The sequence below is a fragment of the Lolium rigidum genome, chromosome 2 (assembly GCF_022539505.1).
Source record: "Lolium rigidum isolate FL_2022 chromosome 2, APGP_CSIRO_Lrig_0.1, whole genome shotgun sequence".
NCBI lineage: Eukaryota > Viridiplantae > Streptophyta > Magnoliopsida > Poales > Poaceae > Lolium > Lolium rigidum.
This window is the reverse complement of record NC_061509.1, coordinates 33,927,202-33,938,881: the sequence shown is the minus strand read 5'-3', so window position 1 is coordinate 33,938,881 and position 11,680 is coordinate 33,927,202. Positions and strand designations below refer to the sequence as shown.

Sequence of the window (11,680 nt, the reverse complement as noted above, 5' to 3'; positions counted from 1 at the left end):
AGTGACTACATCCTTGAACATAGCACCAATGTTTTATCCCTAGTGGCAACGACACATCCATAACCTTAGAGGTTCTTGTCACCCCTCCGATTCACGGAGACATGAACCCACTATCGAGCATAAATACTCCCTCTTGGAGTTACTAGCATCAACTTGGCCAGAGCATCTACTAATAACGGAGAGCATGCAAGATCATAAACAACACATAGACATAACTTTGATAATCAACATAACAAGTATTCTCTGTTCATCGGATCCCAACAAAAGCAACATATAGAATTACAGATAGATGATCTTGATCATGTTAGGCAGCTCACAAGATCCGACAATGAAGCACAATGGGGAGAAGACAACCATCTAGCTACTGCTATGGACCCATAGTCCAGGGGTAGACTACTCACACATCACTCCGGAGGCGACCATGGCGGCGTAGAGTCCTCCGGGAGATGAATCCCCTCTCCGGCGGGGTGCCGGAGGCGATCTCCTGGATCCCCGAGATGGGATCGGCAGCGGCGGCGTCTCGGAAGGTTTTCCGTATCGTGGCTCTCGGTGCTCGGGGGTTTCGCAACGGAGGCTTTAAGTAGGCGGAAGGGCAGGTCGGGAGGCGGCACGAGGGGCCCACACCACGGGGTCGCGCGGCCAAGGGGGCCGCGCCGCCCTAGGGTGTGGCCACCTCGTGGCCCCACTTCGTCTCCTCTTCGGTCTTCTGGAAGCTTCGTGGCGAAATAGGACCCTGGGCGTTGATTTTGTCCAATTCCGAGAATATTTCGTTACTAGGATTTCTGAAACCAAAATCAGCGAGAAGCAGAAGCGGCACTTCGGCATCTTGTTAATAGGTTAGTTCCAGAAAATGCACGAATATGACATAAAGTGTGCATAAAACATGTAGATAACATCAATAATGTGGCATGGAACATAAGAAATTATCGATACGTCGGAGACGTATCATCGGGTGTTACCACCACCTTGCCAAGACCCAATACCTTAGAGCACGTGTTGTCGCCATATGAAACGGTAGAGAGAGAAGGCACGAGGTCGACAACAATATCCTTGCTTCCGGTCATATGACTTGTGGCTCCACTATCAACCACCCATTTAGCGCCACCGGAAGCATAGTCCTACAAGGAATCAAGTCTTGGATTTAGGTACCCATTTTTCAATGGGTCCTAGCATGTTAGTAACAAGGGGTTTGGGAACCCAAATAGTCCAATCAACATTGTCCTTTTGAGGACCAATAAAGCAAGCACGAATATGTCCATAGTAATCAACAAAAAGAACATGAGAAGGGTTGTTAGAGCCGGCGAAACCCGTCGAGGCGGAGTTGGGTACTCCATCTCTTCTTGAGCTAGCATCGCTCCCTTCAAGGTTGGTCTCCATGTTCTCCTTGTCCTTCTTCTTCTTGGTCTTCCTCTTCCTCTTTCTCTTTGGCTTGGTAGCCACTCCTCCTTCATAGCACGAGCCCTCTTTGGCTCCATCTTTAGCTTCAATGATTCCTTCCAAGTACTTGGCTTGAACTTGGAGTCTATGAACCTTGGCCTTCAAGCGATTGACTTCATCTTCATGCTCCGGGTGTGGATGGCAAATATCAAACACTTGGACCTCCTTTGCCTTGTTCACCCGGAAGTGTTCCATCAAAGCTTCTTCTTGGAGAGCGTTCAACTTCATGAGCAAGCGCTTGTCATTCTCCATCTTGGCAATGTCGCTTTCATGAGTGTAACATGCACGGTCCTTGCTCAAAGGAAAGTAATCCTTCAAGGTTTCTTCTTGCATGGAGTTGACCTCCATGAGCTTGGCTTCCCTTCTCTTCAAGGCGGCTATTTCCTCCTCATGATCACAACACGTATCCTTCTCCTTGCTCATGCGGAGACACTCCACCAACGACTCTTCTTGCTTGCTACTCAAACTCAATAGCTTGGCCTTGGTGATCTCAAGAGCGGCAATTTCTTCTTCATGGTTGCAACATGAGGTCTTCTCTTTGAACAAGAGGTAATATTCATCCAAGGCTTCTTCTTGAAGAGCATTGACTTCCAAGAGAAGAGCATTGTGCCTTCTCAAGGAAGTGACTTGATCCACAAGCTCATCATGGCAAGAATTGGGGTCTTCATCATCTTTCTCTTTGTTGGCTTCCTCGAGCGAGAGCATCTTCTTCTTGAGGTCACCAACCAACTCAAGAGCATGGTCTCGATCCTTGGTGAGTCGTGAAACAATAGCTTCATTCTTGTCTTCAAGAACGATGACACTAGCTTCAAGAGACATGCGAAGATTCCGTTCATCATCAAGCTCCTCCTTGAGATTGGCAAGCTCAAAGGCCGCTTCCCTTTCCAACTTCTCCCTCTTCTCGATAAGATCTTGTACCGCACCAAGTTGGGCTAAGAGAGCCCCAACAATGAATCTTGGTATCCCCCTTCATGTTAGTGAGAAAAGAATCCAAGGAATCCAAACCCATAATCTCACGTTTAACGGTGAGACTAGTGGCATCATCAATATATAAGGCATTAGTAGAAGATGATGGTTTGGAAGGAGACTTTACCTCCATGGATACCTTTGCCATAAGGCACCGAGCATTGTTGGTGACGAGGTTCTCATTAGGAGAGTCGAAGAGAGAGTTGGAGGGAGTGGAAATGGCGATGGCGGCCACTCCCTCTCCTTCCTTGTTGGAGCGCTTGTCCTCATGCTCCCCATCTTCATCGGAGGTGTACTCTTCTCGAATGATGAAGGCTCTAGGCTTCTTGTTGGAGGAGACCTTGTCGTCATCGGACCTTGGGGAGAACTTGGAGAATCCTTTGGAGAGTGGCTTGTACCTATCCTTTGGGAAACCACCATGATCTTCTCTTCTCTCAAACATACAATCCGCGACAAAATGATTCTTGTCACCGCAATTGTAGCATGTTCTTCCCTTTGTCCCTTCTCTTGGGCTCTTCGAGAGTCTTCTTGGAGAATCACGTGATCTTCTTGGTCTTGTGTTTCGGGACATGTTTCCATCCCAAAACTTCTTGGCGGCGAGAGACATGTGCTCATGGTAGTTGACCTTGAGATCATCCGATCCCCACTCAACGGGATCCTCATCGCTTTCACTAGCTTCATGCACCTTCATCTTCAATGCAAGATTGGGCTTGCGAGAGTTGTGGGCGCGAGCAACAAGATCCTCCGCATTCTTCTTGGAGATGTCCAAAGCGATGACTTCGCTAAGGACTTCATCGGATGTCATAGCACGGAAGGAGGCGTTTTGGCGGATGGCCTTCAACTTCACTTCCTCATAAGGGAGGAGAGCGTTGTAGAACTTGCGCTTGATCCAATGGTGATCCACGAACGTTGCTCCAAGATCTTGCATTTGCACGGCAAGAGCGATGAGGCACCGATACATTTCTTCGGGGGTCTCTCCTTCAACCATGACGAAATTGTCGGCCATGTTGTTCACCTCATCAAAACGAGAGCTTTGGATGCTTGCATTGCCGAGGAAGAGCTTCTCAAGTTTGTCACATGCTTCCTTGGCGGTCTTGAGCGAGCGGATATGAGCGCGGTCCTTGGGGGTGATGGCCATATGAATCATGTTGATGGCGGTGGCGTTGAGTTGGTCATCCACCACATCTCTTCTTGTCAATTTCTTGGGATCTCGTGGTGAATAGCCCTCCTCAATGATACGCCAAAGCTCGGTAGAAGCGCTGCGCACATGAGAACGCATTAAGAATTGCCAATTCTCAAAGTTGTTTGACTCAAGAGACGGTGGTGAACCATGCGACAAGATATGCGGCATCGGTATCGGAACGTTGATGGTGTAATCATTTGGTGGTGGCACCGCATGATAACTCCCTTGATGTTCCTCAACCGGTGTGTCATCATCCTTCCCTTTTGTTGAAGTGCCGGTGTCCCCAAGCCCTTCCTTTTGTGGATCTTTTGTCGCTTCCGCGACAAAATCAACAAGAGGAAGGGTGTTAGCTTTTGGTGGCGGATCCTCGGCACTTGCTTTTGGTGGAGGGTTTGGTTTTTGTACAACCAACTCCATCATCATCGCCTTCATTTGGGCAACGATGGATGACTCCAATTTCTTGAGGTCATCCAACGTAGCCGTCGTGGAATCGATGGGCGATGATGGAGCGGGTGGCACAAGGGAAGGTGACCCATTCTTATCCGCCTCTTGTTCGGCCATTTCTTAGGCGGTAAAGCCCGAGCAAGAAAACCTTGCTCTGATACCACTTGAATGGATCGTAGCGAACAAGAGGGGGGTGAATGGCGCTACGGCAAGTTTTAGTCTTTTTCAATTTTTATGCAACAGAAGGTAAAGGTGTGAACTTTTAGCAATAGGGGTGATCCTACAATGAATATCGGACGAGTGCAACAAGTAAAGGAATCAACAAGATAACGAGAGTAAGGAGCGAGACAACTGGGGGGCGCGAGGCGAGTCGAGGTTTGTTTCCCGCAGTTCCTTCCACTAAAGGAAGTACGTCTGCGTTGAGGAGGTGCTAGTCTCACACAAGAGACTAGGCGGCCACACCACGGAGGAAGGCCTCACCTTCTTCCTCGAGAGAGCTCCACGGAGGTGCTCTCCCTCTTCCACTAAGGCACCGGTCGAGGCGGTGATTCCTTCACAAGGTTGGGGTGAACTCCACACACAAGGATGCTCCCAACACCCTATGGATCTAGTACATCACCAAGCTAGACTCCATAGCTGCACATCTCCAATGCTCCACCATAGGAACCCATCACCAATGCTCCACCAAAGGAACTCTTTCAATGCTCCACCAAAGGAACTCTCCAATGCTCCACAAAAGGAACTCTTCTCCAAGATCCACTAAAGGAACCCTACCACCAAGATCCACTAAGGAATAGCTAGTATTGGTGAAATCTCTCTTGGTAGAACTATAGATCGAGGTCTCCTCCACCTATCCTCAAAGTTTGGGCATGATTGGTTGGATGGGGAAGGAGAACCTCAAGGATTAAGCTCAGCAATAATGGAGGAGAGAGAGAGGGGGAAGAGATAAAATCGTGTTGGGGAAGAAGGGGCCCTTAAATAGGCTCCTCCAAATCCAACCGTTATGCCAGATTTGGCCTAAGCGGTACTACCGCTTCTGGGAAGCGGTACTACCGCTCTGAGTTCGAAATCCTCCCAGATCTGGTCAAAGGACGCAGAGCGGTACTACCGCACGAGGTACCGCTTGAGGTACCGCAATAGGGTCCAGACCTTACTGGATCCAAAGCGGTACCAGGGCGGTACGACCGTAATACTGATTACTGGTACCTAAGCGGTACCGTGAGCGGTACTACCGCTCGTGAGCGGTACTACCGCCCCAGGTACTGCAAGGGTACCGCAGCGTGTTCTGGGAGACGAAAACAGCGCAGACTTAGAGCGGTACCAAGGGCGGTACCTATAGGGGTAGCGGTACTACCGCTACAGGTACCGGTAGTACCGGCCTGGCTAAATCTGGTTTTCTTCCCTTTGTCTCTCCAACCATGTTACCTCGCTAAACACACACAAAACCAGAAAACCTATCAACTACGCTTCAGTCTTCCGATCTTGACGCGTCCGGCGAGGTCACCGTGTACTTGCAAATCTAACAATAATACTCAAGGCACACGGTGAGATTACTCAAGTGTTGTCATCAAACACACAAAACTTGGGGTGTGAATTTTGCTCTTACAGTTACTGGTGCACACATGGGACCTAATATACATGTCACAATGCCGCTTAGTTATTGATCCGGAAGAGTTTCAGAGTAATGTATGTGAGTAATCAAACATGTCAGGTTCACACAATAAATGTTTAGTACTAGATGTAATATATATGGTTGTGGTTGAGAGAATGTAGAATAGTTCTGGCGACATCGAAGTTGTTTCATTGAAATATTAGAGTCATTCCTGTGTTATTGAAATAGTTCCAGAGGTATACAGAAATTTATCCGACACTAAATATAAGAGAGAAACATTACTGGAAGTGTTATATATGGTATCTTTGAAATGTTTCGATATGAACGAAATAGTTTATGGAATTTTACGAAATTTTTCTGAAAAAATAAATGGGTGAAAAATAGGGTTGTGGATTTTCATCGGAGGCCCGAGAGGGTGGGGACAACGACCAACCCCCCTAGGCTGGCTGCATAGGCTGGAAATGTAGCCCTCAAGTGTTGGCCGCATGGGCCTCTCCGGGGCCCATGTAGGTGGCGCCTAGACCCCCAAGGGGCCTCCCGGGAGACTGCCCTAAGGTACCCCACGTGGGAGGGCGGGTTTTCCCTAGGGAGGGCGACCAAGGGGTGGGGGCGGCAGCTCCCCCCCCCTCCCCAAAAAAAAGTTGTTGTGCCTATATAAGGAGGACATTGGTGGGTCTCCGCTATCCCTCTCATTGTTGCATCTAAGAAAGTACTTCAGTATGATTCGTTTGTGACGATGAAGTCCTGTCGGGACGAAGGGCATATACGCGTAAAATGCTGTAGAGGGATCGTATGTTCGATCCTAAATGGAATAATTCAGAAGACTTGAGCACCATTCTTAGACTCCTCGGATTTTCATCAATTGGGTGAAGCATGCTCTTCCAATAGAGTCTTCCGCAACACTCTCGTTGAGGTGATGCCCTGCCCGTGATCATCACTGAGTCTTCCGCAAATCCTCTCGGTGAGAACACTCTGATCCAACTCGCGGTTTATGTTTCTGCATAGATAAATCATTGGCGATCGTGTTAGGGTAAAAAAAATTATTTGACATGGACGGAGCCTTTTACATAGTATCGTCAACAACAAGCCCGTCGAGGTGTACAAACACATCAAATCTACGATGACACGCTGGTCGAGCCCCCATGCCACATCCATCAGCTGTCCTGAACACAACGTTGTGTCTAAACTACAACTTGCGTCTTGTCAATTTTAGATAAACACAATGCTTTCAGTTAATTACAAGTCCAATTTTACCACTGCTCCTACATATCTTGGACACCTATTCAGCACACCTTTTTTCGCATTAAAATGATGCACACGGTTTTACTTTATTGCAACATTTAGAATATCAGATTTATACTCAATCATCACATAAAGTAGCAGAATAAATAGGCCATCTAAACAGAAAACACATACAGTAATATATATTGGACACATATTCAGCACACATGAATGAAGGAATGACGTAGCAGTAAGACATGCGGTACGCCGGCACGCATGTACAGCTTGAATTGCTCAAAACATTGCAGACTCGTACCTGTGCGTATAGTATGCATTTTGGGAGGAGTTTTCAGACACGCACGCGCCTGACGGAACTGAATACATTTCACGTCATACAGACATTTCGGCACGGCCACTTGGCCAGTCAATACGCTACGTACGTTCCATGTTAGCCGGTTGTACGAGTACGCGACCGAGACGAGTTTCGAGCAGTACGTATCGCGCATCAGTTTTTCCTGTCCTCCTCGCACGGACCACTTCATCAATCAATACTGTTCCGTCTTCTGACGTGTCCCGAAATTATCATATCTGCTTATTAGCTGCCTAGCCGGGTCCAAAGCTAAGGTACAGCGGCACACTTATGCAAAAATGTACCCTAACACTTTTTTTTTCCGAGTAGAATGTACCCTAACACTAGTTGCCAAAAATTACGAACTCAAATGTACAATGGTTTAGAACAACTCCAATGAGCCCGGCTCGCATGATTTGGCTGATTTTGGAGGTCCAAGGCTAAAAACAAACTCTAGCGAGCGTCGACGTCGAGGGCGCGCCGATCCCCCTCCTGTCTCGCTCCCTCCAGCATCGTCCCTACTGTCGCTCCTCTAATTTCACAGTCCCTCCCTCTTCTCCTCCAACTTTCTTGTAAGGAGGAACATCAATACAATCCCGTCGCTGCAGGGCCATGACACTATCCACCCGGCAACCCCTTCCCCTCGACAACTAAAACGGAACCCTTGTAGGGCAAAATGAAGTCCGTCTTGTCCGTGTTGTCAAATCCAAGCCCTAGTGCGAGGATTAGCAGTAGATGTTGCATCCCTCAGTGTTGGTCGTTGCTTCCCTCGGCCGAAGGTAGAAGTCATTTAAAAAATAATGAGAAAAAGAGAAGAAAATAAATAAACGAAGCAAAAAAAATATGGACATATATTTTAACTTCACTGCTGACCTATCGTTGGAAAATTCAAGTCGTTTTCAATGTATTATATGGTAATAAGCACAAAAGTAAAATAAATGAGAAAATGCACAGAGCTGAAATATAGACGCTAGTTTAGGGCGTCTAACTTTAAGCCCACTCAGAGAGTCTCTAGGGCCTTCTTGACTCGTAGGATTTTAAAATGTAGGAGTAGAAATAGAAATAGGGTAGAAATGCAAGTGAAAAACTACAAAAGAAAACTTCCTGAAAAGGAAAGAAAAAACGAGGTCACACTTCATTGTTTCCCAAGGTGTTTTCCATAGGATTCTGGTTGCAAAGGAAAAAAAAAGATTTAGATTTCCTTCAATGTATTCTTGTGAATCAAACGTTGCTACAGTGCAAAGTCCTATAAAATAGGAATTCTACACTTTTCCTACAAAATTCATGTAAATCAACGAAGACCTAAAAATTGGCAGAAACATAAAAGGATCATGTAAAACCATTAGGGAGGCTGAAACGATAGTTCTTCTTCGTGTGTTTCTCGATCCTAGGCAGCACCATCGTGTGAGGTTTTCTGGCCAGGTGAACTCTATCCCTCCCTCCTCTCTCCCCCACCCTCCTCTCTCTCTCTCCCCTCTCTCTTTATTCGATTCGTTCTGATGCATTCAAGGGGAAACCCTAGTCTTGAAGCCTCCTCGGGCTTTCTAAATACTAAAATGGAATGAAAGGCCCCAACACAAAACCATCATGTATTATCACCTCGATTCAAAATTCAAGATCGTTGTGGTTGCTCGATGGTGAGCTCATGGGTCGGTCTTTCTTCCAAATGTCTCTCAATCCGCTATTCCCATCTTCTCCTCCGCATCTCATTCGGCTTGGTACTCCCTAAGATCAGGGGCGGAGACAAGAAATTTAGGTTGGGTGTACAAAGAGATAGAGGATTAGAGTTTTACTAATTAATTATAAGATTAACTCAGGGTTGTGAGCTATGTTTTAGTATGAATTTGCATTAGACTTACAGAAACTTTCCCTTCTCCCAAAAAAATTTGTACAGCCATTTCCTTAACTGGCTCTGCCTATGCCTAAGACAAGGTAGCGAGCATCTCGTATGTAAAATATCGTAATGGTTTTATCTCGCCATAAGAAAACGTTTTTTCTTTAAGTTTCTCTTAGGTCAAAATTTGTTATGTTTAAACAAATTTCTTTTCTACAATAATGTTGGTTAAATTAAATAAAAAAACGAGTTTTATAGGATTTGTTTATAGGGAAGGAGAGGGTACCAACAATTATTACTAGTACTACATCACAATGAGATTTGAGTATAGTGTGCACAATTATATCAAGATCAAGGACCACAGACAGACAGTCAAACACAAGTGGGATCTTCATTTCTTCTCTATTATTTTCTGTTAGAAAATGTAGCCTCAGTTTCTCATTTTCACCTATACTAGCTAGTTCTTCGTTATTTTTATCAGGCGCCGTACAATGTAAAATATTGAAAACATATGCATCTGCCGACACAGCTTCTTGGCATTGACCATTACACGTCCTCACACATAAAAATAGTGTGTCCTTGGTCGACAAACACAAATGTGTAGGGAGCTAGCTAGCAACCTACTAGCTGTGATTATGAAATTGATCAATAAAACTAATCTCTTGTACATATATAAGCAGTAGTAGTAGTACTAACAAGTAAGTGATGGATCATAGCTAAGAACAAAGCAACGGCGCTAACAACAAAAAGGAAGAAAATTTCCATCCATAGAGCTAGCTAAAATTTCTCATGGCATCCTAATTAACTTAAGCTCCTTGGTCTAATGATCGTCGTCGTGGCCATGGCTCTGGTCCACTTCGTCCTCCTGCCCTCTCCCCGACGTCGACCTGCCCATGTCATCGTCGTCCTCGCCGTCCTGGTGCGCAGCACCGTCGTTCTTGCCAGCCACATTGCTGCCACCAGCGTCGTCGTTGGGGAACCCTGGGGGCAGGCCGTAGTGGGTGTCGGCAGGGTACTTGACCACCGCGTCGAGCAGCTCCGAGCTACCTTGCTTGCTGGCGGCGTCGACGTTCCCCGTGCCGGCGATGATGGCATTGCTGTTGCCGGCAGCGGCGGCGCCTGAGGAGGACCCGGTGGTGCGCGAGTAGAGGCGGTCGAGCTCGTCGAAGTAGGGGCAGGTCTTGGCGTGCGCTGGCCTCTTCTTGCCGCTCTCCTTGGCCTTGCGGAAGTATTTGTTGATGTTCTCCCACTTCTCCTTGCACCTCTTGGCGCTCCGGCCGCCGTACCCCGCCGCCGCCATGCGCGTGCTCACCTCCTCCCACAGCGGGCCCTTCAGCCCGGGCTCCTGGAACCGGCCGTCCAGCCCCGACCGCACCCGGATCAGCGCCTCCACCTCGTGCTTCGGCCACCGGGACGACGAGCTCATCAGCGGCAGCGACGTGTCGGCACCGTCGTAGGGGACGAGCTCCCTGCCCGCACCCACGTCATGGCTCGTCGCGTCGTCCGTTGACGCGGGCGCGGGGATGGGCGCCGGCGGCGGGAGGACGATGGCCTCGCCGGAAAGCTTCTCTAGGTACGCAATGATGGCCTGCTCCCGGGCGGCGGCGCTGGCGCGGTCCTGCGCGCGCGCGGCGGCCTCGCGCGCGAACTTCTCGGCCTCCTGCCGACGCCACGCCTCGTCGCGCGCCGCGCGCTCCCGCTCGCGCCGCTCCATGGCGTCCAGGAACTGGCGGTGGAGGCCCTCCTGGTGCTCGATGAGCCGCTGCACCAGCCGCTCGAAGAAGGACGCCGACGCGCTCTGGACCTCGTGGCGCCGCCGCTTCCGCTGCTTGCGCCGCGCCTCGCCCGCCGACGCCTGCTGCTGCGCCTGCGGTGGAGGCGGCGGCTGCAACACGGCGGCCGCGTCCTCCCCCGCCGACGTCTCCGACATGTTCGCCTGTGGCGCTTCCTCGGCCGTGGCAGCCGCGCCCGGGAGCTCGGCCATGGACGGCGGCGGGAGCACGGCATTGTCATCGCCCGTAAGGCCGGAGCCGGAGCCCGTCTGCCCCGCGCCTCCTCCGCCGCCGCTCCCTGGCTGGTAGATGGCCTCCAGCTCGCTGAACAGCTTGTAGTTCCCGCCGGCCCCGGCGGACGCGGCCGCGGCGGCATTGTCATCCCCGCCGCTCCCCTTCTTGAAGTAATTGGCTGGTGAAGCAGCCGGCGCCGGCGACTCCGGCGTCGCCGCCTTCTCCTTCCCCGCGCCGGCCCTCTTGCTGCTGCTGCTCGTGCTGTGTATGTAGTCGATGTCCAGCGGCCGCCTACACAAAAATCAACAAAATTAGTAGAAGCAAGAAAACGAAATCACTGAACAATCCAACCAACTGTCAGCAATTCAGAAGAATTTGCAACAAGTATATGAGTACAAGAACTGCATCTGCATGGCATGCAAGAGGAGAACTTTTATCGATGTAATGAGGAGGGCCAAAAGGTCCAAAAGTTGAACTATCTTTCATGGAGGAATCACAATCATGGCCATGAGGAGGTTCAGGTGTGCGCGCGTGTTGTTTTCCGTCCATGTCTCTCTCAATCATGCCACTATTATTGCTCGTCCTGCTCCCCCACCCCCGAGCATCCAAAGCAGAGCAAAGTTGCAAT

At 49.1% G+C, this 11,680-nt stretch overlaps 1 protein-coding gene across 1 annotated transcript; it reads right to left on the bottom strand.

Moving 5' to 3' along the window:
- Nucleotides 1–9,713: 9,713 nt before the first annotated feature.
- LOC124686213 (trihelix transcription factor DF1-like) lies at nucleotides 9,714–11,030 on the bottom strand. Its single transcript, XM_047220204.1, has 2 exons — nucleotides 10,177–11,030; nucleotides 9,714–10,101 (listed from the first exon to the last, which is right to left on the bottom strand). Exons 1-2 carry the CDS (start codon nucleotides 11,028–11,030, stop codon nucleotides 9,867–9,869), a joined length of 1,089 nt encoding a protein of 362 aa, XP_047076160.1. The 3' UTR covers nucleotides 9,714–9,866.
- Nucleotides 11,031–11,680: the final 650 nt, after the last annotated feature.

Excerpts from the sequence above, each read along its gene's own strand:
- LOC124686213 (XM_047220204.1), bottom strand. The coding sequence starts at position 11,030 with ATGGCCGAGCTCCCGGGCGCGGCTGCCACGGCCGAGGAAGCGCCACAG. Across the intron at positions 10,102-10,176 it reads CTCTACTCGCGCACCACCGG|CAAGCAAGGTAGCTCGGAGC; the intron begins GTCCTCCTCAGG and ends CGACGCCGCCAG.